The sequence below is a fragment of the Mustela lutreola genome, chromosome 2, assembly GCF_030435805.1.
Source record: "Mustela lutreola isolate mMusLut2 chromosome 2, mMusLut2.pri, whole genome shotgun sequence".
NCBI lineage: Eukaryota > Metazoa > Chordata > Mammalia > Carnivora > Mustelidae > Mustela > Mustela lutreola.
Genome location: NC_081291.1, coordinates 182,518,684 through 182,546,283, shown reverse-complemented (window position 1 = coordinate 182,546,283; position 27,600 = coordinate 182,518,684). Strand labels below are relative to the sequence as shown.

At 36.5% G+C, this 27,600-nt stretch overlaps 1 protein-coding gene across 3 annotated transcripts in view; it reads left to right on the top strand.

The window, feature by feature from the left end:
• Positions 1-606: 606 nt before the first annotated feature.
• ARL13B (ADP ribosylation factor like GTPase 13B) overlaps positions 607-27,600 on the top strand; it is a 70,636-nt gene continuing 43,642 nt past the window's right edge. The window contains exons 1-4 of one of the 3 annotated variants that reach the window (XM_059164409.1): positions 607-723; positions 826-988; positions 15,215-15,285; positions 21,662-21,911. In XM_059164409.1, coding sequence (XP_059020392.1) covers positions 930-988; positions 15,215-15,285; positions 21,662-21,911 — 380 coding nt within the window. In that variant the 5' untranslated portion in view covers positions 607-723; positions 826-929. Of the gene's footprint in view, positions 989-15,214; positions 15,286-21,661; positions 21,912-27,600 lie in introns of all 3 variants that reach the window. The other 2 variants (XM_059164411.1, XM_059164412.1) reach the window with 2 other exon arrangements.

Sequence of the window (27,600 nt, the reverse complement as noted above, 5' to 3'; positions counted from 1 at the left end):
TTTAGTGTTTTTCACATTTTCTACAATGAACCTATTATTTCCTTTAGCACCTGGTACTTGATATTCACTCATTTTGCATTCATTTTGTCTATCTCCCCACAATAATTACCATACAATTCAATTTCACATTTTATATAACAAATAGCAGTAAACATAAAGATTAAAAGTCACTGTCATCTGCATTATTAGTTAGCAAATGAGTTTTCCCTTGTTCTTCATTTGTAATAACTGCCCCAGTGTATTGTTTCTGTAGTTGTGCAGCCAGAGTCCGCCAGAGTCCCAGAGGGTCCCCAACCCTGCTTCATAAAACAAAACACGCACAAGACCTGAGATCTGCGGATCTCAGTTGTGTTTAGGGACAGACGAGGCACAGCACCCTCGATGACTGGCAACACATTTTCTGCGGGTGTGCAGAGAGGCCTTGCCCAAGATCTGTCTGGGATTTTTCAACTCCTCTCTGGACGCTCCGGTTGCCTAGTGACGACAACCCCCCCTCCCCGCCCCGCCTCCACAGGGGAAGGGAGCCCTGCTCCTTCAGCCACTCAGCTGCCCCCACCCCGGGCGGTCGCACGATGATTGGAGAAGTATGTGGGCGGTGCTTGGGGGCGGGCCTTCCGCGCCTGGGAGGAACGTCAGCACGTCGACGGGGGGGTTTTCTCTGGCCCGGCTCCGCTAACCCTGTTCGGGTCTGTGTATCTGCGCCTTTGGCCGGGCGGTACCTGGGTGAGGAGGCCGTTGTTCGCTCGCGGGTCCCTGGCACGGTTATCAGGGCTTGGTTTGGGGACTAGCCTCTTTGACCTCCCTCCCGACTTCTCCGCCTCACAGGTGCCTGGGAGCGACTGCGGCCCCCCGGGGACTCTGTCCCGGGCAACCAGGGGCCCGTTCTCGCTCGAGGCTCGGATGGGAGGCGGCGGGAGGTACGGCCTGGCATGTTCAGTCTGATGGCCAATTGCTGCAGCTGGTTCAAGCGGTGGCGGGAGCCCGTCAGGTAAGCTGGAGCCGACTGGCTCCGTGCGGTCCTAGGGGGGAGGGACAGCTGCACCCCGAGGGACTGGTTGGGACGCTACCCCTCACCTCCGGGAAGAATCTCAGGCCGCGGGGGATGTTTTTGTTCCCAATTTGACTTGTCCCCCGAGGAAGAGATAGGAGGATGTAGCTTTTTTGTGTAGTTGCGATTAAGTTCTCAGTGATGCTTACTGTTATTATTTAAATGGGTTCGAACTTCTTAAGAAGTTGTGGATTTTATGCGTGGAATTGGGAACTATCCGTTGTCTATATTTCCTGTGACGCTAATTTAATGGGATTTTTTTTTTTTTTTTTAATAGAGAACCATGGGATACAGCTTTCCTAACATCCACACATTCCTTTCAAAAACACACACAGGCCCACGTACACACTCATTCACTCACTGTTTTTGAGGACTTGGGTTTGAAATCTGGCTCCACTGCTTAATAAATTATATGATTTAACCACTTTTGGCCCCACCTTCATCATATGTTAAATGTGGGGTGATAGTATCTATGCCTCAGGAGTGTTGTATTAAATGAGACTAGCTAATGGAGTGTTTTCTTAACTGTAGTGTAGCTTCAGTTTTCATGGGGAATCTAGTTAAGCCTTTAATTAAGAGTCCGCTTCTTAACCTTTCATTTTGTAAAGCTAGATGTATTAAGATTTAGCACCTGCTACTTGATATTCACTCATTTGTTGACAAAATACAATGTGCCAGGCACTTTGCTAGGCAAGAGGCAGTAAAAATGATGCTTTTTAGGCTTAACCTATTTTGTTACTCCTGATAAATAATGTTGACTTTTTAGTAGTTTTACTTTGGAATTAAGCCAAGGGTAAATTTTAACAAAGTTTTGTTTTTCCAGTGATTTGATAAAGGTGTTGTTGTGCAGAGGAATACGGAAGAGATGACATGTCTTTCTCAGTATCCAGCGTTGCATTATGTTGATAGTTTTATTACTCGTAGTGTTAACTTTGATCACTTGGCTATTGTTGTGTCTGCCAGATTTCTCAATATAGTGTTTTTGAGTCAAACAGATTCATGTCTGAATCCTAGAAATTTTGGCACTTTCCCCCCATGAAGTGTGGGTGATCTTTGTCTTACAGCATTTTGAGAAAGAAAATTTATGCAAGTACTTGATGCTTTGCAGGTAGCACTCAGTAAGTCAGACTTCTGATCTTAGGAGACAAGTGTGTATTGGTCAGTTACACACCCCAATTCATTTTATACTTACCAGTATAGATTCCTTTCCCTTCCTCCCTCCCTATGTTTGTGGAAGAATGGTTCATTTTCAAGGCTAATTCTGGTGGCTGTGTTCTTTAGTCCATTTTTCCCCATTTCTTGGTGAGCTTTAGTTGTTTAGCATTTTGCTAGAGATCACAGAGAAAACTTCTGGGTTACAAGAATAAACCTAACCTTTTATCCCAAAGTTTATTGTTCAGTTTTATCAAAAGTACAAGTTCTCTTTCTCTTTTGTCTTCACAGCTTCACTTCTATTTTTTCTTTAGAATGTAAACAGGCTCAAGCCTCTCTTACCTAAAAAAAACAACCCAAAATGAATGTTTCCTATTGCTGCTGTGGCAAATTACTATTAACATAGTGACCTAAAACAACACAAATGTATTATCCCATGGTTCTGAGCTCAGAAGTCTAAAATGGGTTAGGAGAGTTGCATACCTTCTGGAGTCTCTAAGAGAGAATGTTTTCCTTTGCCTTTTCCAGCAAAAAAAAAGGGGGGGGGCTGTTGCCTATAGTCATTGGCTTGTGGCCCCCTTCTTCCATTTTCAAAGCCAATAATGTAACATCTCTCTCCTCTGATCTTTTATCAGGACTTTTCAGAGTCCCTTTTATAAGGATTCTTGAATTTACCTCTGGTCTACCAGGGCACTCCCAAGATAAGCTCCCTATCCAAGATCCTTAACTTAATCTTGTCTGGAAGATTCATTTTGCCATTTAAGGTAACATATTCACAGGTTTCAGTGATGAGGTTGTAGACGTATTTGGGAAGCCATTATTCTGTGTCTACCATAATAAGCAACTCTCTGTCTCTGCAGCACTACCTTTCCTCTCAGCCTTCACCCTCGACTAAACAGTTGGCAATAGATTACTGATACTTCACCTTCCTCTCCTCTCATGCATTCCTTAACTTCTGCTTTTGAAGACTTCTGCCCAGACCCTTTAATTCAGTTTTCTCACTATAGCAGATGTTGCCTGGTTAGTAAATCCAGTGGATTCTTTTTAATCTCTTGGCCTCATTTGACACTTAAGATCTCTTTCTTCTTAAAATTGTCTGATTTATTTTTCCTGAATTTAAATTTTTTACCTTTCTGCCTGTTACCTTTTCTAACTCTTTTTGCCAGTTAGCCTTTCATCATCTCACTCTCAAGGCTTCCCCAGGGTTCTGTCTTCAATTCTCTTTTCTTCTGTATATTTTCCCTTTGTGGGCAGTTTCACCACATACAGTGACTTCAGTGGGCACTTAAACATTGACTCTGAAGTCCGTGTTTCCAGCACAAAGACTCATCTTCCACCACTTGAAGATTTACATATCGCATTTCACAAGAATTCTCAATCCCAGCACATCCAAAATTGAGTTTGTATCCTCTCATTTCCATGCCAAATTGCTTCAGCCTTCCAAGTCAAGAAAAGAAGTAATCCTAGATACCTATATGTGCTTTGATCTCTCAAATCATCGTCTTTTGGTTTGTATGGGCTTAATACCACTTCCAAGTCTTACACTCTTTTAGCCTTTCCATATGCACTGCTCTGTTTTAGATAAATTTCTGTCCCACATTTCTTTGACAGACTTCCCACTGTTCCCCTCTAATTAATTCTCTACACTGTTGTCAGTGATCTTTTTTCCTTTTTCCTCCTGTCCAAATTCCTCATGCCAGATTTGCCATATTTAAGTTCTCTAGTCCCTCCATTCCTCACCAAATGCTCTTCTGTTTTTGGTTGGCTGTTCCTAATCATTCCTCACATGTCAGTTGGGAGCTTCTCTTTCAGGACCCTTTCTTTGAATTCCATCTAGATTCTTTATTTTTTCGTTGTAATTGCTTAGCATCTTGTATTTGTCTCTTCTTATGAATGTACTGTAATGAGATGTTTATTCATAGAGTCATGCAGAATAGCTTGTGGACAGAATCTATTGTTATTTAAAAATATTTAAAAGTAATGCATGTTTATTGTTATTTAAAGATGATGAATGTTTATGTAGAACATTGAAAACACAGTTAAGCAAAAGTGGCATGTATTAGTAACCCGCTGTCTCACCCCCAAAGATTTATATTTTGGTGTAGAATCTCTTATATAACTGTAAATTCTCTTTTTATTTGCTATTTTTATGCATTACCAAAAGATCTCCATTGTAAGTCAAGTTAACCATCTGATACTATATTAAATTATTAAAATATTATTGACTATATTTCCTATACTGTATATAACATCCCCATGACTTATTTGTTTTGTAACTGGAAGTATGTACCTCTTAATCCTTTTCACTTATTTCATCTCTCCCTCTATGGTAACCAACAGTTTGTTTCCTGTCTCTAAGTTTCTTTCTGTTTGATTTGTGTTTGTTTTTTCAATTCCACGAATAAATGAAAACATATGGTGTTTGTCTTCCCCTGACTTATTTCACTTAACATCATACCTCTAGGCCATCCATGTTGTTGTACATGGCAGGATTTCATTCTTTTTTATTTTTTTTGGTGGCCAAATAATATTCCATTGTGTATCTATACACCACATCTTTATTCATCTATTGATGGACATTTAGGTTGCTTCCATATCTTGGCTATTGTAAATAATTCTACAGTAAACATAGGGGTGCATGTACCTCTTCAAATTGCTATCTTTGTTTTCTTCCTTTAGATACCCAGAAGTGAATTGCTGAATTGTATGGTAGTTCTATTTTTAATTTTTTGAGGAACCTCCATACTCCATATGTTTTCCATAGTGGAAAATTTAAGTTCCCCTCCACAGTGTACAGGATTTCCCTTTTCTCTTCATCTGCACCAACACTTGTTATTTTTTGTCTTTTTGATAATAGCCAATCTGACCAGTGTGAGGTGGTATCTTAAGAGGTTTGATTTGCATTTCCCTCATGATTAGTGACACTTAGCATCCTTTCGTGTGCCTGTTGACCATCTCTGTTCTGTTTTGAAAAACTTTTGTTTGGGTCCTCTGCCCATTTTTTAATCCGGTTATTTTTTTGAGTTGTGTCAATTTATATATTATCCTAAGTTTTATACATTTGGGACATTAGTCCTTTATTGGATCTATGTTTTGCAAATATCTTCTCTCATTCAGTAGTTTGCCTTTTTGTTTTTGTTGATGGTTTCTATCTGTGTAAAATTTTAAACAAGAGATAATAGACAGCTAATTTGAAGCTTCTTTTTATTTTTGCTTTAACATCTTTTTGCTTCATTACATGTTTTTCATGAACTAGAGTAGTGTGTTGTATAGATTCACCAAAGTATGTTTAATCATTCTTGTTATTAAATAATTAGAAAATTAAAAATTTTTCACTATTGTGAACAATGCTTGGCTGTGCACCCTCCTATAAATATTTTGGAAGTGGAATTTAAGATCAAATGATGATGAGATCAAATGAAAAAGTTTAAGGTATTTGTTATATATTGCCAAATTGCTCTTCAGAAAGGCTTTCAAAAAACAAATCAACCATTATTACTACTACCAGAAGTGTATAAGAATGCCTTTTCCCCTCAAAAAAGTGAGAGTCACCACTTGTTTTCTTCAGGGGGGAAAATTTTTTTATAGGGGGAAATACTGTCTGCATTTAGTTCCTATTTTTTGATTCCTAGTAAAATTATTTTTTCCTTGGATTTTCATATTTCTTCTTTGGGGAATTTCCCTATGATTTCCTTTGCTGTTTTCCTATTGGGGCAGGTGCATTTTCTTATTGAATTTTCTGAGATTTTAAATGTATATAGTAGTAACCATTTCTCTGTAGTATATATTACCGATATTTTTCTTCCATTTGTTATATTTGTAAATTTTTTATGGTGTTTGAAGCATAAACATTTAATAATTATTTATTCAAAGACACCATTCTTTTAGTGTAATAATTAGATTATATTCCATTATATGTCTCCAAGATTATATTCACCTATACTTTTACCTAGTACTTTAATATTTTAATTTTAACATTTAAAGCTATTAACATTTATTCTGTGTATAGGGAACAGCATTTGTCCTGGATGTAGAACCCAAGCCATGATGCTTAGTATATTCAGTACCTTGTAAGTAGGTCCTCACCCTTGCATATTATTATCTATATACTCTGAACTCCTATTATGTATGCCAGGTAGCATATAGTTGATAGTATAGTACATATAAAATATGATAGAACATGCAAGAGTTGAAAGATGATTTCTAAGATTTTTAGCCAGAATGAAAGACAGGATTTTGTAAGGGGTGTAATTTTACTGGGATCTTGAAGAAATTTTGTGCTTCCTAAGCTTTCCAAGGTCGTGAATTCAGAAATGGCCAACCTAAGAGAAGCAAAAAATTAATATCAAGTTAAATGAGAAAAAAAATTGGCAACAAGAATAACGTAATACTGCAATGAAAAATAAAAATATTTTCCGTTATTTAAAAAGAAAAATATAGTAAGTACTCATGTGCCTACTACCCAGATTTTACAAGTATTAACCTTTAGTTATCACATTTCATTTTCTAAAGAAATAGATAACAAATCTTTGAAGCTCCTTGCACCCTATTCATCTCCTACCATCCCTCCCTAGAGGTAACCACTAGCTGGGAGTAGTTTCTTGTCCATCTGTGTTTTCTGATGTCATAACTCAGCTTATCAATACTTTACTTCAGATTTATTGGTATATTGCTGTTCACTGTTGTCAGCTGTAAAGAGACTGAGACGTTACTTAAGCACTGTGGGTTAATGCTTTTTGTACATCACTGTGGTGTCTGGTAAAAGCAAACTGTGATAGATAGGGCATGTCATCTTTGCTATGAATTTTTTCAATGGGGAAACATTTAGTACCTTAATAGGCATCATTTTGTTTTTAATAAATATAACCGTAAATCCTATACTGTTTATAGAAATTGCTGAGTTTTTAATTTGTTAATTAAGCTGTACACACAGATTAGAAAGGATTATCTGATTGCTATATGCAGAACTGGAATGTTTTACATTTCTTTTTAAACCCCTAGGGCTTCTTGTGTATTCTCAGTAAGAAGTTTAGTATTTTAGGATAAAAAGGGACCTAGAGACATTCTGATTCTATGCCTTAATATTTTAGAATTGAACAAATTGACATGAAGATTTTGACTTACGACTTCAGAACTAGCATATGACCCCAAGTTTGGTCCCCTTTCTATTTATTAATGAACTAGAACTAGCATATGACCCCAAGTTTGGTCCCCTTTCTATTTATTAATGGTCCATAAATTTAGATAGTGATTTTGATGTAATATTATCCTGGGCTCCACAATCTGAACTAAAATGTCAGAAAATAGTGCATTTGTACACTAAAATCACAGCATAATTTTTGGGTGGTAAACTTTTTATTATACCAATTTTTTTTGTGGTAGGTTTTTTTTCTCTCTCACACACATTTATCATTAAATGGTGTTCCCAAGTCATTTTTCTGACATGTGTTTATGCTACTTTTTAAATTTAGTACTTGTTTTATGTAGTTCTAAATATTTTCAGTAATACTTATTTGATGTGTTTAGGTTTTTTTAGTGTTTTGGTGAAATAGTTTTGTTTTTTTTTTTTAAGATTTTATTTTATTTGTTTGAGACAGAGAGAGAACATGGGCCCAAGGAGAGGGGCAGAGAGAATGGAAGAGTGAAAAGCTGACTCTCCTCTGAGTAGGGACCTGGATGTAGGGCTCAATCCCAGGACCCTGGGATCGTGACCTGAGACAAAGGCAGCACCTGACTGACTGAACCGCCTAGGTGCCCCCCAAATGGTTTTTTTTGTTTTGTTTTATTTTAAGATTTTATTTATTTTTTTGCCAGAGACTGAAACACAGCGAGAGAGGGAACACAAGCGGGGTGGAGGAGGGGGGAGTGGGAGAGGAAGAAGCAGTCACCCTGCTGAGTGAGAAGACTGTTGTGGGACTCTATCCCAGGCCTCTGGGATCATGACCTGAGCTGACGGCAGATGCTTAATGACTAAGCCACCCAGGCTCTCGAAAATAGTTTATTTTTGACTTGCAATGTATTTTTGAAGTTAGAAATAGTTTTTATGTAGTTATCTCATTTGAAGCATTGTCTCCTTAGTTGACAAGTTAGGACGTTTAGAATTGTAGATGTTCAAATGATTGCAATAATGTCACTCAATAAAAATTAATAATTAAAATTCTTTTTAAGTTCAAAACTCTGGTATTATATTGCTTAGATTTCTGATATATCAAATTGTATATCTATTATATAAAAAGAGACTCAGATCAAATGTATAAAACAAGCTTTTGACCTTCTTAATCCCTACTTTTAATTTTTTTTTTAAAGATTTTTATTTATTTATTTGACAGTGAGGAGATCACAAGCAGGCAGAGAGGCATGCAGAGAGGAAGCAGGCTCCCTGCTGAGCAGAGAGCCCAATGTGGGGCTCAATCCCAGGACCCTGAGACCATGACCTGAGCCGAAGGCAGTGGCTTAACCCACTGAGCCACCCAGGGGCCCCTAATTTTTTTTTTTTTTTTTTTACTCAGAATTCTTTCACTTTTAAAAATCTTTCTCACTGTTAATTATTACCTTGAAACCTTGAGCATGTAAATGTTTTCAGAAAACTTAAGCCAGTTTGATATAAGAAGATAATTTTTTAAAAAGATTTTATTTATTTGTCAGAGAGAGAGAACACAAGCAGGGGGAGCAGCAGGCAGAGGGAGAAGCAGGCTCCCTGCTGAGTGAAAAGCTAGATGCGAGACTTGATCCAGGATCCTGGGATCATGACCTGAGCTGGAGGCAGACACTTAACCAACTGAGCCACCCAGGCATCCCAGAAGATAGATAGTTTTAATTACATTCTCTAAGATTGAGCGGTCACTTTTATGTGAAGATTTATATAAATTAAATCCATTGTAGTACTTTATCAACTGAAAATTATATATTTTAATTTTTCTTAATATTTACTCAGCAAATGGGGGAGTTAGAAAATATATTATGCTATTTCATTCAGTAAAGATGCTTAATGTGTGTGTGCACAGGACATTTGATGCTGGGGCTACAGAGTTGATTGACAAGTTCCAGTAGAGGACACTGTATGAGAAGTTGCATAAGAAAGTTAATATCTGTTTGCTGTGGTAGCAAAGAATTGTCAGGAAGGACAGAAAAGATGAGGGGAGTACCTTGATTAGTAGGCCTGCTGACGAGGGCAGAAGAGGAGGCTACAGAATTTGGACTTAATTTTGTTTAAGGATTCTAAGCAGGATTTTAACTGCCATAGTTAGATTTTCATCAATATCATGGTTAGGTTTTATTAACAGCATGCTATTCATGCTATTCATGTTAGTGTACCTGTATTACATAATCTACTTTCTGTTAGTTCCACGAACTAAGTTACGATTGTGATAGACCTAAATCTGTAAGGGAAACGTCATGATACTCTGATGAAAATGAGCCACACTACTTGACTTCTGATGTGTATCTGTGTGCATATATATAAGTCAGTAAATTATAGGCTAAACAAAATGTTTTAAGTTATCCTTTAAAATAATAATAATTATTACTGTTTTTACAAACCATTGTATTTAAACTTCCCATGGAAACTGCTCTTGATTAACTTTTTATGAGCACGTAGGGATGGGTAACTTGTACCTTCTCTACTTACAAGGATAATATGAATATAAATGATAGGGTAAAGTAGCTTTGAACCATTAAGACACACTATATGAATTCAAAGCATTGGATATTGCAGGGTTTGGGAAAAGATGAGAGCATTTACTACTGAGTTACTTAATTTGGGGCAATTACCAAAAAAAATTAATTTTACAAAACTTTGCAGTATTTGGTATTGCTTATCTTCTAAGCCTTCTGGATACTAGTCCCAATGCTGCCATTTCTTTGGTCTCCTCATTTCTTTCTAACTACAGTTTTAAGGGTTTCTTCAAAGGTTCTCAGGGTTCCATGCTCCCCTCACCCCTAGCTCTTCTCCTTCATATGTTCTCCCTCGGATCTTTCATCTGTTCTCATAGTTTTAATTAATTAATTACTATGTCTCATAAACCCAGGACAGATCTCTTCTTCAGCTTCAGACTTCAGTGTGAGATGAGTGAGCACGGTCAACATGTATAAAATTGAACCCATTCATTTTCTTCTGTAATCTGGTCCCTGCCTGTTCTGTGTTCTCATCTCATGGACTTCCTGTTTTGAATTTTATGCTGTAATAAGAATAGCCATTGGTTGAGCACTTATTTTTGTGGCACAGGCATTGAGCACTTTACTTGTGTTGTCATATTTCATTTAACCACATCCCTGTGGGATGGATGTTATTATTAACTCATTTTACTGATAAAATTCTGAGATGTTAAATAACATAGCCCAGGTCATATAGCTTGGAAGTGTCAAATCTCGGACTTGAATGCAGGTCTAATACCGAGCTCTTGGCAATCTATCAGATCGCACACAATCCCTGTTACTTGTTATTAGAGGAAACTTACTATACATCTTAAAATACTGCCAAGTGCTTTCCATCTCAGCCTTTCTAGTTTGATATATAATTAATGACTGAGGGATAACTGTGATAAGAGTGAAGTGATCACTTTCAACTGCTGAGAAAGTCACATGATTAAATATTTGTTGATACTAGTTCCTAAGGTAGCAGTATATCAAGTTTACTTTAGATTCAAAGTGTAGTTCTGTTGTGTGGTGATTATGTGTGCGTCTAACAAACGTGTCCTCTTGTTAAAGGCTGCTCTACTGAGGTGTACTCTTAACCCCTAGCTTTAGCGACTCTACACCCTGCGAGTTCTCCTCCCCTCCTTGGGTGCAGTATCTTCTCAGGCAGTGTTTCCAGTCTGGAATCTCTTCATCCTACCATGCATCTTAACCTTACCCTTGCTTGGCAAACTTTTCTACTTTAACAGCTTAGCTGAGGCATTGCCTTCTGTAAGGAGCTTCCCTGACCTTCTGTATCTCTAGGCTGGATAAAGTCCTCTTGCTCTCTATTACTCTAATATCTTGTATACATAGATGAGCATATTTAACTGTCATACTGTCACAATGTACTAATTTTAGTTCTTCTATTTATTATTATTGTCTCCTGCCACTATCATTTAAGTTTAGTAGGGAAGAATTTCTTTATCTGTTGTTTATTTTGTACTAATATTTGTTTATGTTTTAGTCACTCTCATTAGAAGATGAGTACTGTGAGATAGAAAACCAAGTCTCAGGTATTTTTGTGTCCTTAATGCCTATTGTCTGACCAAATGACTTGTTTTTATTGCTAGTATCAACTTTTCCAGACACTATAAACCTAAGCACACTATATATATATTTTTTTTTCAATTGAAGGGTTATATATTTATTTGATCAGTAATCATAAGGTTAAAAAAAGATACAGAGTGTCTTCCATCCTTCTTTTGTCGTAGGCACAGCGAACTGTTCCCAATCAGTGGTAATTTACCATACTTTAAATAGCTATGACAGGTATATTTTAACATGTGTTAGAGTGTACGTCTTCATTTTCTGAAGGGCATAAGATTTTGAGTGTTAGGTGAATGTTACCCTTTTAAATCCATTCTGTTCTGAAAGTATAAATTTAATTTTTGTTAATCAGAAATTGCAGTAATTCATGCTGTGATTTTTCATTTGTACTATTAATGTTATGTTTATTCATTAAGACTTTAATTACCTCAAATATTTAATTAAAGTCATGTTTTCAAGTATATGGTGTATGGTCTAAAAAATTAACTACTTTCAAGATTGTCAAAGTAAAAAAGAAATCCAGAGAGACTTATTTTGTGCCATTCTCAGCATAATTACAATTTTCCAATGTGTTATTTTCATGTTTGAAGGACTTTTTTGTTTGAACCTGTTATTCTATTAAAAAGGAAGTTTTTAAGGTAAAAAGCTAATACCCTTGATAGCAAGCTTTAAGAGCAAATGTGTTCAAAATGTGTCATAGCAATTATTTAGAATATTCTTTTAGCTGGAATCTTGACAAGAATGGAGAGAAAACAGAAGATGCAACCTGTGTAATAAATAGAGAATGAGAGGCCATTTCCTTAAAAAAGTCTATTTGAGATTTTTCACTTTGGCTCATAAGGCATAAGAAAACATCACATCCGTGATATTCCTGGGAACTGCTAACCTAGTTGCAGTTGGTCTTCGTTGACTTATAGAGTGGGTATGGTTGCCTGCCATCTCTTCCTGTGGCTGCCTGTGCTTTCCCATGAAAACAGTAATCACACATACCTATCTAATACCTGTTTTCTTGCTCTCGAGTGAGTTAGGAATTGTGGATGTTTTGTTTGCTGCTGTATACAAGGTGTTTAATAAATATTTATAAGATAAAGGAATCAAGTAAGCATAATGTGGGCATTTTGTTCTCCAGTAGTAATTGTTTTGGTTCATGGTCATGTCTGAAGGATGGTAGATCTTTAAATACATTATAAATTTTCAAACAGCAATTGAATTATTTTTAATATTATTTTAATCTAATTTATTGTATATCTAGTCATTTGAATTACCTAAAATATTATATAAATGCTACATTATCTCTTTTGGATAGACATTTACTATATTTTGCTTAGGAGATTATTTTACACTTAAATCTTTTTTTTTTTTTTTTAAGATTTTAATTATTAGAGAGAGAGAGAGACCACAAGCAGAAGTGTAGCAGAGGGAGAGGGAGATGCAGGCTTCCTGTGGAGCAGGGACCCTGATTTAGGGCTCAATCCCAGGACCCCAGGATGGTGACCTGAGCCAAAGGCAGATGCTTAACCAGCTGAGCCACCAGGCACCACATAATTTGTACTTAAATCTTATTTGATATTTAGTAGTTGTGAATTCTTCAAACAAAACAATAATGTTATACTCCAGAATATTGCACTGCTTCCTTAAGAAGTAAATGCATATTTTTCACAGTTGATAAAGCAGGTGTAATTTCTACATGCGTAGAAGTATCCAGAACTCACATACTATCTCAGCTCCTTAAATTCATAATCTGTCATAGTTCTCTTTGGCATTCCCACTGACCCTCCATTGGCTGACTAGGGTTGGGGTATGGCGATGCTGCTAATTGTGGCTTACTTTATTTTTGCACCGATTCAAGCTTAGATATACTTCCATTTATTCCTCATGATGGGTAGAGACAGTTAAAACTTTTAAGACTATGGCTCCTGGATGAAAAAAAAATTAATATGGAGAGTAAATCAACTTCATTCACAAAAGCCAAAGCCCTTACCTACGAGGCCTTCCATGATCTGGCCTCTGATGTATTTCTGACTCCTGTTGTTCTTCCCTGCTCCATTGGTTTTACCACATTGGCGTGCATGCTGATAGTAGAACATTCCTGCGTGCCCTCACCTTAGTGCCTTTGCCCTAGATATTCTTTCTTGACCCAGATATTTGCACAACTAGCTCCTTCCTTCAAGGCCTTGCTCCGATTTTACCTTCTCAGTGAGGCCTGCCCATCTCACCAGACATAAAACTGCTACCCAGCTTCCATCCCTATTGTTGCCTCCCTCTAGCCAGCTTTACTGTATATTCTTTTTTCATAGTATGTAACCACCTTCCAACATAGTTATAATGTACTTAGTTCTTATATTTATTAATGTATTATTTATAATATTATAATATTAATAAATAAATATTTATTAGTTCCTGCCAGTTAACATGTATGTTTAGTAAGGGAAGAATTTCTGTATCTGTTTTTGTTTGTTTTGTTGTTGTAATAGTTTCTTTAATACACAGACATATCTTAAGTACCTAGAACACTGGTGTCTAGTGTACAGAAGATGATCAGTAACTGTTTAATAAATGACCAGTTTGGTTTTTGCAAGACCAAGTTTGTTTTTCCTCAGTGTATGATCCATAACTGGACTGCCTTACCCCTTCAGCTCTGTCCTTTGTTTTTGTTATATGGATCCTTCGACTACATCTGGCATAAAACAAAAACAAACAGATCCAAGATCCAAGAGAGTCAGAGCTAGAGAGAAAAAAGAAGACCCCTTCTTAACATCTAAGTTGTGTGTGTGTGTGTGTGTGTGTGTGTATGTGTGTTTTTTAACCCTTTTTGGGATGATTGTTTGTATAGAATGACTTGGCAGAAACCCAAAGAATGTGGCCCCATGGCTTTAACATGACACCCATGTTATGCTGTGGCTTTCTCTCTCTATTCCCAAATCTGTGGTTTTAATGAATGGTTTTACCTCTTATATGTATGATGGCTCAGCCTGTAACAGAAATGAGCTCTAGTGGGGGACTATATTGCCAAGATAGTAGGACTGTTCTAATAGGTTTGTTCCTTTATACCTATCCTCGGTTTAAGAACTTTCTAGGTGTTAAGTGATTTAAGTTCTAGTTCTGACTCTGTAAGCGACTCATTGTCTTACAACTCTGGTCTTATGTTTCTTCAACTGTAAAATTGAACTAGACTTTTTTTTCCCCCCTGATTATGTGAAGTTTAGCTATATCATCAAAAAGATTTTAAGTTTTATAATTGTAGGAACCCTCTTTCAAAATATGTTAGCACTTAAGTTAATAATCATGTTATTAAAGTATATTTAAGATTTATACTTGATGAGGTGCTAGATATCTAAAAGCAGAGGTGAGCACACCAGTAATGTCTAGAACCGAACAATTGTTTTTTTATGTATTTCACAAGAAAAAACAGATTTGTGATAATTCTTAGAATTCAGTTAACTAGAAAATTGGATCTTTAGTGATGATAAATAACTGGTGTTAGAATCATTCTCTCTTCGTTCTTTCTCTTCTCCTGTTCTTTCTCTACCTGTTGCCCAATCTCTTGTACAGTTTTCTTTTCTGTTTTTTCTTTTTTGCTGATAGAACTAAAGGATGGCACTTTAAAGGTATTTCTCAAGAATTTTGCTTTGGAATCTATTTTGTTCATTATTGAACTGCTTGGGGTCCAGCAGTTTATGTTATACATGGTAGATGCTCCTTAAATGTTGCTTGAATGAATGAATTTACTTTTATTTTTCTCCAATATTGAATTAATTCAGAAAGTGATTTTTAAATTTTTATTATTTTAAGAAAGGTGACTCTTGTGATGGTGGGACTTGATAATGCTGGTAAAACGGCAACAGCAAAGGGAATCCAAGGAGGTAAGCAGAAAATATGTATTATTAAACTATTCTGAATTATTTATTTATGTAAATTGCTTTATTACATATTCATTTGGTTTAGATTGTATATACTCCCTTACTTTAAATTCTTAGTATGCTTGTGGCTAGTATGGTGAATAGACTCTAGTTTAAGAATACCAGCCTGTTAATTTGTTTCAGATTTGAGTAAGTGCAGAGATGCAGAGGATCCTTGGGGTCTTTGATCAGATAAATGGGATCACATCTGTCTTCTCAGCACCAGAGGGAAAAAGCAAAAAAAGGACATGTCCTGCCTTGAAGGATATCCATCTTCTACTTAACATTCTCTTGGCCAGAATTTAGTCACAAGGCTAAGGAGGGAAAAAAAGAAAGAAAGGGAGGTAGAAATATAATTAGCTAGCACAACTCTCTTCGTATGTCTTGATTTTTTTTTTAATATGATTTGTGACTTTTATAGTTATGATAAAATTATGGCCTTTTCCTTATCAGATGGTTTTATGTCATTTATATTACATTTCATTCATTTTATTTATTTAGTTAGTCTTAATTTAATACTGTATACTACAATATAGAAGCAACTGTGCTGGTAAGTTTGTTGTACACCTAGAAGATGTGGCCAAGCATCTTATGGGTATGAACTGGGAAAAAGCTTAACATATATTTGTTGCTGAAAAAGGATGTTTCAACAAGATATGGATACCAAATAGTCAGGGGGGCTTTTATTTATGGGAGTTTATGAAAGAAAATTAACACTTTGCAAAACTTGCTGTTGGAGGAAAATGTTTTGTCACCGTATATTCTACTATGTAACATGAGATGTAAATTATATATTTTTGTCTTTGGATTCTTGAAGTCCTTTTGTGTGTACCCTTCATGCTGTCTCCTAGGTTATATCCTCACAGAGCATTCATTGTCATCATCTAAACTAGGGGTGGCAAACTTCTTTTGTAAAGAGCCAGATAGTAAATATTTTACACTTTGAGGGTCATGCATTCTTTTTCCCAGCTATACAACCATGACATAGTATGAAAGCAGTCATACCCAATATATAAACAAATAAGCATGGCCATGTTCCAATGAAGCTTTGTTATGGACAATGAAATTTGATGTATTATGAAATACTATCTTTTTTATCTTCGTAATTACTTAAAAATAGAAAACACAATCTTTGCTTGAGAGCCATATAAAAGTAGATCGTGAGCCAGATTTGGCCTTCAGACTGTGACTCCTCATCTAAGCATCTTTACTTCTTCCATTTCTTCAGTCTTACATTGAGGGAGAAGAATCTAAGACTCAGACTGTCTACTTTGTTGTGTGTACTTAAACATCTTCTTTCCATTAGGATCATTCTTTTCTGATTTTCATCTCTCTGTTTCTATCAGTTTCTTTTTCTGAGTTTAGAAATTACTCAGGTTGTTATATCATGAACAGAAAGTCAAAGCTGTCTTCAACTTTGAGCTTGTTCTTCATCTTGTTTATTTATTCTTCAGCCTACTCTTGTGACTGATTTCTTACCTTTTTTTCTTTTTTTAAGCTTCCAGTTATATAGAACTAGATGAAGTTTTCCAATGGAGCTTTTTCATGCCTTTGTATTTGTTTATGCTATTTTTACTTGTCCTTTTTTTTTTTTTTTTAAGATTTTATTTATTTATCTGACAGAGCGAGAGAGCACTAGCAGTGGGGGACAATGGAGAGTGAGAAGGAGAAGCAGACTCCCCGCCTAAGCAGGGAGCCAGATGTGGGGCTTGATCCCAGAACCATGGGATCATGACCTAAGCTGAAGGCAGATGCCTAACTATCTGAGCCACCCAACCACCCCTCCCACTTGCCTTATTAGAGAGAATATCTGCTTATCTTTAAAGCAGAGTATATCTTTCTAAAGGTGGATTTTTGTTATATAGTCTCATTCTTCATGAAATCTTTTCTACCTCCTGCTACAGTTAGCCATTACCAGTACCATCAGTAGATATGACTGCTTCCTGTGCTTTGGCCTATACTTACTTATACCTACTTGTATCACTGCTTAAATTACTCCTTCATTCATGCATCTCTTACTCATTCTGGTGTCCCAGTTCAGCCATGCCTTATGTGTAATAGGTAACCTTCTTCCAACATTTTGCCATGGCTTCTACTCTTCAGCTTTTTTCGGGTTTGTCTCAGTTTCTTTTCTTCTTTTTTTCCCCCTCATTTCTTTTGAGACGTATCTGCTTCTTTTCTAAGTGCAATGTCTAAATCCATGCCTTCAGTGTCTTTCAGCTAGAATGCGATAGCTTCCTAATCAGAGAGTACTTTTCTTATGTTGACCTTTGCTTTTTCTATCAACTTCCCTTCTTTATAGCTATCAAAGTGATTGTATTAGTTGGATATAGGTTCAGTTGTCCTAACAGAGACCTAAAATTACAGTGGCTTAACAAAATAGAATTTTATTTCTCATAATAGTGCACACAAAAGTAATGTAGGCCTACCATAATAGCCCTTTGGTGGTAGAGACTCAAGTTCCTTCTCCTTTTTTTTTTTTTTTTGGCCATTTATAGTGTTCTCCCTTGCCTATCTAGTCCAAGGTGCCTCACTACGGTGCATTTTAGCAGGAAGGGAGAAGTAATGGGGAAGGGAGGCCATTTTCTTTTCTTTTAAGGGCATGAACTAGAAGCTCCTATATCAGTTCAGTTCAATGCCGTTGACTAGAACTGGTGGGATTCTGGAGCTGGCTCCTACTTGCTCTATTGGCTTATATTAGCTATCTAGAGCCAGTTAGGTACATCTCTTCCCAATTATGTGTTCAGGTACCTCGCACTAGTTTGAAATTGGCCATAGTGGGAATATTCACACCACGGAAAATGACAAACAGTACATATCAAATTTCCCCAAAAGTGGTTAAACATTTAACTCTACACCACTAGCTCACTATCTAGGGTAGGCTTTAATGGCCATCCCTCGCTACCACAGACATGGGGGATTGTAGTCTTTATCCTAAATAGGTATGTGCTCAGCTAAAAAATCCAGGATTCTCTTGACTATCCAGTGCTGTTTCCTAATAGTTTCCAAGAAATGATTGCTATTTGGGTGGCAAAATTTTTCTTTGTGTAAATTGATCCCTATTTTTGTTGGATATTAACGTATCTTCATTATGTTATAGGTATTTATGTTTCTACTTTTCTCCGCTATGTAAGAGCTCTGTAAGATCAGAAGATGAATCTTGTTATTGTGTATGTAAGACACTGCATAGTGCTTTGCATACAATAGATATTCAATAAATAAGTTATTGATTATATATTTTCACTTTCTCTTGGGCTTTCTAGAGATTGTCTTAACATGTATACTTTACTGAAATCCTCAGGCCCGGGGACCATTTGTCTCTGTACTTCTGGTTCTTGTATGATACTTGATCTATAATAGACCCTCAATAAATGGCTACTAGCATGAATGGATGGATAAGTATATGGAAGGACGAAAGGAAGGATGTTAAGGACAGTAGCTTCAGCTACCCTTCAGCTGTCATGGCAGTCTGGTGTTATAATATTGAGCTTCTATATACTTTGTGCTAAGTACAAAGGATACAAAGTAGGTCCTAGATACTGGGAAAGTACAGGCTATTGTGAGGACCAGCAAGAAGAGAGAATATTATGATAGAGTGTGTAGGTGATCCTGCAGGTAGACTGAAATCATTAGAAAGGATTTATAGGGAAGTTGTATCTAGAGCATTTAGTCTTCTTGAAGTCTGTCTTGAAACACAGAATCATAAATAGGACCCAGAGGAGAGGATAGAGAAGTCAGGGAGGAAAGGCATTTAACCTGGATTTGAATCCTGGCTCTGCCCACCATGTAACCTTGAAAAAATTACCTAATCTGAATTGGTTTTCTGGGAATGTTGCCATCATTTTATCTGCATTGCTCTCCTTTGCTTGGAATGTTCTTTTGCCTTCTTTTATTATAATTATGTAGTTTTTAATACTTCATTTTTTTTTCATGGCCTATCTGAAGTCTTTGTATAACATAGCTTCTGCCGCCCTCCTCTTTAGTGTTTTCCTCCTAGATGCCTGTGGTCTTAGTTTGGGCTGCTGTACCCATATCTTAGACTGGGTGGCTTAAACAGGTTGTTTCTTACAGTTCTGGAGGTTGAAAGTTGTGAAGTTGGGGTGCCAGTATTGTTGGGTTCTTGATGTGGGTCCGCTTCTTGATTTAGACAACCATCTTCTTGCTACAACCTCATGTGGTACAGAGAGAAAGAAAACAAGCTGTCCTGTGTCTTCCTGTAAGTGTACTAATCCCATTATAGGAGCTGCACCCTCATGACCTCACTGAAAGCTAATAACCTCCCAAAGGCTCCACTTCCAAATACCATCTCACTGGGGATTAGGGCTTCAACACAGGCTTTTGCAGGGGGAGGGGAGCACAAGGACACAGGACACAGGCATGTAATCTGTAACATTCTCACATTATCCTCTTGAGTTTTTTCATAGAAATATTGGTTCCTATGTTATTTCAATTAATATGTATCTGTCTATATTTTACTGTATGTTCTTTGAGGACTGCAACCCTCTTATTCATCTTTATATCCTAATGCGTAACAAAGTTTTGTGCTGAGTAGGTGTCTGTATGTGTTAGTTTTCTTATCCCTGTTCTAGCATTGTTAATTTATTTTCATTAATAATTTTCTGGGAATACTTGTGAAATCATGCTCAAAGACAGCTGCCTATTTTAACTAAGAAAACCAGTTCTGGCCTGGACTAGATCATGTTTTGAAATGTCTACTGTAATCCTGTTTTGGGAGTATCATTCTGCTTATATTTCTTCTAAACTTTTTTCTCCTAGATAATGAAGGTCTTAGAAAAATGTGACTTGTAATGTCTCTTTTAACTCTGTAGGGAGCTGTTTAAACTGTGCTAAGGTACTTGCTGCCTGGGAGTGGTACCCTGCAGATCTGTTTTCCAGTCACACCTAAATCTAGCAGCAAATGCCTTTCAAATTTATCTTTGTAATAGCAAATATTTTGTTGAATATAGGAATGATAAAGACCATCTACACCAGCATTATTCAGTAGAACTTTCTGCAGTGATAGGAATGTTCTATATGGCCTCTGTCTAGTAGTAGGGTAGGCCACTAGCCAATGTGGATCGTATACCTGAAGAATTGAAATTTAAATGTAGATCATACACCTGAAGAATTTTGAGCACTTTAAATGTATATCGTACACCTGAAGAATTGAAATTTAATTTAATTTGATTTTAATTTAAAAAGCCTCATGTATTTTGGGGCCATTGTATTGCCCAGGTATAAACAAAGTCCAATAGAGTGCTATTTGTTGTGGATTCTGGTGATGAAGAGAGAGTAAAAGAGATAAACGTGAAGTTTCCTTCATAGCCATTGAGTCATCAGGTTCTGTTAGTCTTTCTTGAGTTCTGTCTTTCCATTCTTTATTTTCATATCTGTCTGAAACGTGGTCATCACTGTCATTTCTAGCCAGTTCTAGAGACTTTGCAAAGAAGTTTCTTAATAAAGCACTACTTTAGTCACCTTAATTATATTACTGGTCTACTGACATACCTTCCCTGGCTCCCAGTTCTCTCCGGAACCCTCTTCAGTCTGCATTCACGATCTTAAGGGTTTGCTCCAACTACAAGTTCAAGTCTTCTTGAACCTTAGTTGTCTTTTTAATCTTATTACCATTCCTTGGCAGTTATGTACACCCTGTCCTCTTTTGTGTTGTCATATATAGAAGTACAGAAAATTTTAATTTTTAATTTATGAGAACATCCAAAGCATGTTCCTGTAGAAATGATGAAATCTACTCTATATCTGCAAGCTGCCCTGAAAAGTTTCTTTATTCCAATTATCTTTAATTCAGTAATTAAAGAAGTGCAGTCTACTCCTCATAGCTTCTCCCATTTTTTGGTTCTTCTCAACTATTCTCTAAATACTCAGTTTTTCTTTATAACTTCACAGAGGTTGCAATGGTCTCTGGGGATGGCTGTGGTGTTGAAGGGTTGAAATTTTTATTACTTGTAATTTAAGAGAGACGATAGCCTCAAAGTCAAGAGTTCATTCATTTACTCATTCTATGGGTATTTATTACTTACCTCTTACATGGTAGACATTATTCTAGGAGCCAGGGTTATGTCAGTATAAAACAAATAAACAAAGAAGAAATTTTTATCTGCATGGAGCATAAATTCTAGTTGAATATTTTATAATATCTACCCTTCCTCCAAACCAGTATACTTAGATGTAAAGCTTAATGTGTAAGCAAATAATAAACATTCCATTTAGTACTAAATTATGATTGAAAACTGCTTTTTATGTCATTTAAGTTGTGAAATTAAATTGATGTTATTAATTTAACGTCTAAAGATTGTCTCTTTTGTATCATTTGAAACAGAGTATCCTGAAGATGTAGCTCCTACTGTTGGCTTTTCCAAAATTGACCTTAGACAAGGAAAGTTTGAAGTCACCATTTTTGACTTGGGAGGTGGAAAAAGAATTCGGGGAATCTGGAAGAATTACTATGCTGAGTCCTATGGGGTAATATTTGTTGTGGATTCCAGTGATGAAGAGAGAATGGAAGAGACAAAGGAAACAATGTCAGAAGTGCTAAGACATCCTAGGATATCGGGAAAGCCTATACTGGTGTAAGTAACGTTGCTGTCATTGTAAACGCAGAAGCAGTGACATTAGCCAATAAAGAAATTTACCTGTTACAAAATAAATAAGCAAATAAGCTAAAATTGTCACATCCTAATGTAATAAAATGTGGTTAACTGGGAATTGTTTTGGTCTCCTTAGTAATTAAGGATTGAGGCTGTGTTATTAAGAAGAGTTATACTTAGATCTTCTGGGTATTCAAATATAAACTCTTTGTTTTATTTGATAACTTACTTTTTATAAGAGTCTGCATTTTGAAATGACCTATTAACAAGGTTCTAGGATGTTTTTCAATTTTTTCCCTCTTTTAATAATTTATGTTTTGTGTTTGTCTTCTTTTTCTTGAAGAGTATTTTTTTTTTAAGATTTTATTTATTTATTTGACAAACAGACATCACAAGTAGGCAGAGAGGCAGGCAGAGAGAGAGGAGGAAGCAGGCTTCCCACTGAGCAGAGAATCCGATGGGCTCGATCCCAGGACCCTGGGATCATGACCTGGGCTGAAGGCAGAGGCTTTAACCCACTGAGCCACCCAGGCACCTTGAAGAGTATTCTTATTTGGAAGTTATTTAAAAGGTTTATTCTTCTAAATTTTTAATTTTTTTTTTAAAGATTTTATTTATTTGACAGAAATCACAAGTAGGCAGAGAGGCAGGCGTGGGGGGGGAGGGGGGCGCGGGATGCAGGCTCCCTGCTGAGCAGAGACCCCCCCCCCCCCCCCATGTGGGTCTCCATCTCAGGACCCTGAGATCATGACCTCAGCTGAAGGCAGAGACATTAACCCACTGAGCCACCCAGGTGCCCCCGATTTCTAAATTTTTATTCCTATATTTCCAAATTGAATGTGTGATCTGTGTTGTTATCAGCTTAGTCATGTGCTTATATCATTTTGTTCAGCTGCCTAAACATATTTTAAAAAGTGACAATGGGCAGTCACAGCCTTTCTGCATAGTAAACACCAGATGGTGCTATAAGACATAGAAAAATGAAAGTCCTTTAAATCGCTCTTAAAATCAGAGTAAACTGAATGTGTGCCATTGCCTTCTTGTCCCTTTTTCCTCATGCCTGTTTCATTACTGAGGATTAAAAACAACCAACCAGCTTATCGTGTGGCTAAATGAGAAATTGTAAGCAGAGTTTCTCGGTGGTCCCCAGCAGTAAATGAATATTTTTAAATGAGGCAGTTTAGAAGCTTTCATTACACAAAGTAAGACTTTATGGCATCATTTATTAGTATAGATCCTATGGCTTAATTTTTATTTAACCAATTAGTGAAGTTATTTGATTTGTGTAATCAATTCTCACCTTTATTGAATCTGAAGGAAAGTTTAATAGACATATGTATGAAGAATGAACTGTGTTGAACCCCATAGGCTAAGATTCTCTACACATTTAAGCAAAGAACAGTGACTTCTAAAGTAAAAAGTGTTAATGACTGAGATGACTGATGCTCATGTGTAAAATAATTGTGTGTTCATTTTTAACCCTATAGTCATTTATTTAATTTATTCTTTCATTCGTTCATTCATGTGTTAAATCAGCAATATTTATTATGCATCCACTATGTGCTAGGCACTGTTCTGGTGATGGGGATACATTTGGGAACAAAAACAGTATAAATCCATGTATGATCTCAGAAGCTTACATTCTAGGGAGTGGCATACACAATAAATGTAATAAATAAGATATATCATACATTAGGTGATAAGAATATTGAAAAATGCAGGTAAAATATCTGGGATCCTATCGTGGTGGTATGGCAGTGGTATGTTACTCTTATAATTAGGATAATCACAGTAGGGTGTTTTGTTTTGTTTTTTTACGATTTTTATTTATGAGAGAGAGAGCATGAGCGGAGGAAGGGTCAGAGGGAGAAGCAGACTTCCCGCTGAGCAGGGAGACTGATGCAGGACTCTATCCAGGGACTCCAGGATCATGACCTGAGCCAAAGGCAGTCGCCCAACCAGCTGAGCCACCCAGGCGCCCATCAGAGTTGATTTTGAGGAGATGACACCTGAGACAAGAGAGGCAATCATCTAGATGTATGTGGAAAAGCTGCAAGGCAGGAGTGTGCAGTTCCTAAGTGACTACAGTTAGCACTGACTAATCAAATAACGGTCAGCAAGAGACCTGCTGTCTGTTCTCTCACTTCTCTCACCGAGTAGATTTTCAGAATAGAGGGTGAAAAACTCTGGAAGGTCACTGACTGGGGGTTCCCTCACCATTACAATTTTGTAATCAGGGCAATCTCACAAAGACATGAGAATTAATAATGGATACTATAATTTGCTTCTGAAGTATGGTATGGTTCCCCATTTGACCAGTTTTTTTTCCCGGGGTATTTTACAACTAAAGATTTTTTGTTAATAAAGATAAGCTGCTTTTTGAAATGAGTATGCTTCAGAAATATACAAAATATACAAGAAATACACATTCTTAATAAATAAACATGTAGGTAAGAGTGAGTTAAAAAATGTTGGATCAACCACGTGAGCCAATCACTACTAACATTTTGATGCATTTCCTTTACACATTTTTGCAAAATCTGTAATGTACACAGTTGTGTATAATATATAAAATTTTGTATTCCATCTTTTCTTACTTTAAAAAACATGTATGTATATTTTAATTTATTTGTTTGTTTTTAAGTAAATTGTCATGACCCTGAGAACAGAAGTCACATGCTCTTCTAACTGAGCCAGCCAGGGGTCCCTGTACCCCCACTTTTTTTTTTAAATAAGTTTCTAAATTCCTCTTAAATACCTATACAAAACCTATATTTGGGAATTCTCCTGTTTACCTTTTTCTCTCTGACCAACAAGTAGTTTCTCTTATTGATGTTACTGTCTTAATATCCTTTGAGTCTCTACTTCTCTGTAATCCTCTCTGTAATCCATTTACACTTCTCCCCTGTGTTTCTGAGAGCAACAGTCTCCTAAGCAGTCTCCCTGCATTCTTGCCCATCTAAATTGCTAGCAGGAGACTTTTTCTTTATTTGATGTTTTTTAAATTTATAGAATTTGATATTTTACAAGAAAATTTGATGTTTTACAAAACCAGTACATGCTTTAACAAGTGAAACAATGTGGAATATATAAAGGCGATGAGAGCTCTTTAAAATACACTCTTGGATAATAAGTGGGAATGACCTCTGACAGAACCCTGCTTAGTGCTAGGACCTGGTGGGTTGTGGAGACAGAGGGGGAGGGTACCTGAATCAGGAGGCAGGCTACAGTGTCCCTTCTTGCACTTAGCTGCTTCTTTCCAGCCCACAAACATCAGGACCTATCATGGGCAAAATTCAGTGACAACATCTAATTTCTTCTCTTCATCCCTGTCTGAGCCTAAACTAGCTGATTTAGGACCAACAGGGCCTCTCAGAACTCACTTCAGTACTTAGGTAACTTTCCCTTTCCACCCTATAATGATGAACAAACAGCAAACAATATAACACCTCTGAGAAGATTCAGCCATTCAACAGAAATAAACTTGAAAAATTAGAATATTATTTATAATCACAAAACTACAAATTGAGGGAGCCAGGATTCATTCATGCTATGGGAAGCAAAGTTAGATGATCACAGTAGCTGGTGCTGGGCAGTCTCTGTCCTGGCCTGACTTGCCTTTGCACACCAGCCTGACAGCAGGTGTCATTAAAAATGAAGCCTCAGCCAAATTTCACTTCATGTCAGACTTGAGGGCTCTCTTGAAAGGTCAGAATCATAGAACATCACCAGTCTTCTGTGTTTTATTAGCTCAGAAATTCTATTTTACTGTTCCATAGCATTTACTACTTAATGAGTATAATATTTTGATTAAAATCTCTGAAATAGTGGTGAAAAGTTGAAAAACCATGGATTTAGAGAGAAGATGGAGAGTCTGGAACCTGGATTCTAAGAGCTGTGTGAATTTGTTTATGACCCTGGCAAATCACTCTACTTCTGTGCACTTAGTGGCTAAATGCCTTTTCTATATTAAAAGTATCTGTAAAATATTGTAATTCTGCTTTTGTATTCAGCTGCTATAATCATGTGAACCATACTGTAGGGTATTGTAAGAATCCATTTCAGTAAAACAGTAAAAGTGATTAAAGAGAGTCAAAATAGATGCTATTCAAATGTTCTGCTCTGTAATCATGTTAATCTGTTTATTTACCTAGAGTTTTCCTTTTACTCTTTTAGCTATAATAGAGATTTACCTTATACTCTGATAAGGTATGAATTATATTATCTGCCTCTGTGTACTTCCTCCATACTCTTCCTTTAACAATTTATAACTTAATTTAAAAAAAAAACTAAGATTTGATACTCTGGACAGATAAAGACCTCTCCAATAGAAAAAATAAATAACTTTTGGAGTTCTAACAATAGCACTAGAATCAACATAATCCCTAATTTCTTTTTTAGTTGAACTATAGTTGATATATAATATTAGTTTCAGGTGTACAATGCAGTTATTTAACAATTATATATACATTACAAAATGCTCACCATGGTAAGTGTATTTACCACCAGTCACCATACAGTTATTACAATATTATTGACTCTATTCCTATGTTGTACTTTTCCTTCCCGTGACTTATTTTATAGCTGGAAGTTTTACCTATTTCACAACCTCCCAACTCTCTTCCAGCAGTTAGCCCAAATTTCAAGCTCAACACCTACCAAGAAATTCTTCATAAATAATATAAGGCCCTATTTATTGATTACTTCTGGAAGGAACTGAGCTGAAGCTTTCCTTTTTTATGGCTGAATCTCCTAATACTTAAAACTGGGATAACTCTGGAGATCCAAGGCTAAAATTTCCTCCCAGGATAATTGCTAGCACATTTGAACTCTTGGAATGATGCCATTTTCTCATTACATACTGTTTTTCTGTGGAATTATATGACCTAACTTTGGGCCAAACATTGCAAATTAGATGCTTTGCAACAAAAGTAATATAGAGGAGTTTCACTCAGGGATGAAAATATAGTATCTCTGATATGAACTACTAGGTGTTATGATTTTGGATAAAAAAACATTTTTTGACCCAGAGGTCTTTGCACCTATGATGGCCTCCCAGAACCCTCTGAAATCACATACATGATCCTGAGTGCATGTGCATTTTTCCTTGGGAGCAGATCCTAGCTCTCATCAAATTCCTAAAGGATTTCATTACCCAAAAGGTTAAAAACTATGGCAGTGAGTTTCCATATTAGGAAAAGCAATAACCAGGGTTTTATTATTACTTTTCCAATAGAAGAGTTTTTATCTCTAATTTTATATGCCTCCTTGAGTCACCTTTTTTCTAGACAGTATTATAGGAGAACATTTGCAAATTTCTTTGAGTCCTATTTATTGTAAGTGCTGAGAAGTTAACTAGAGTTACATATTATCCTGTCATTAGATTTTGAGGAAAATGCACTTTTACCAAGTTAGACCTTTAAATAATAAGTAGGAGAACCTGGGCCCTTTTGAGATTGCTAGAAACTCTCTAAGTATGCAAATATGGACTGCCTGTCATTTAATCCTGTTGTCCTTAGATGTAGTGCTGAGTCCTTTAACTTACTATTTTTACCATCTGAAAACCCTACTCACCCTACTCACTGGCTTAAGATTTCTCTTCTTGTAGTGAAACCTTACCAGGCTGTTATCTTCATCAACCTTATTTAGTTATATCATTGATTCATCTCCA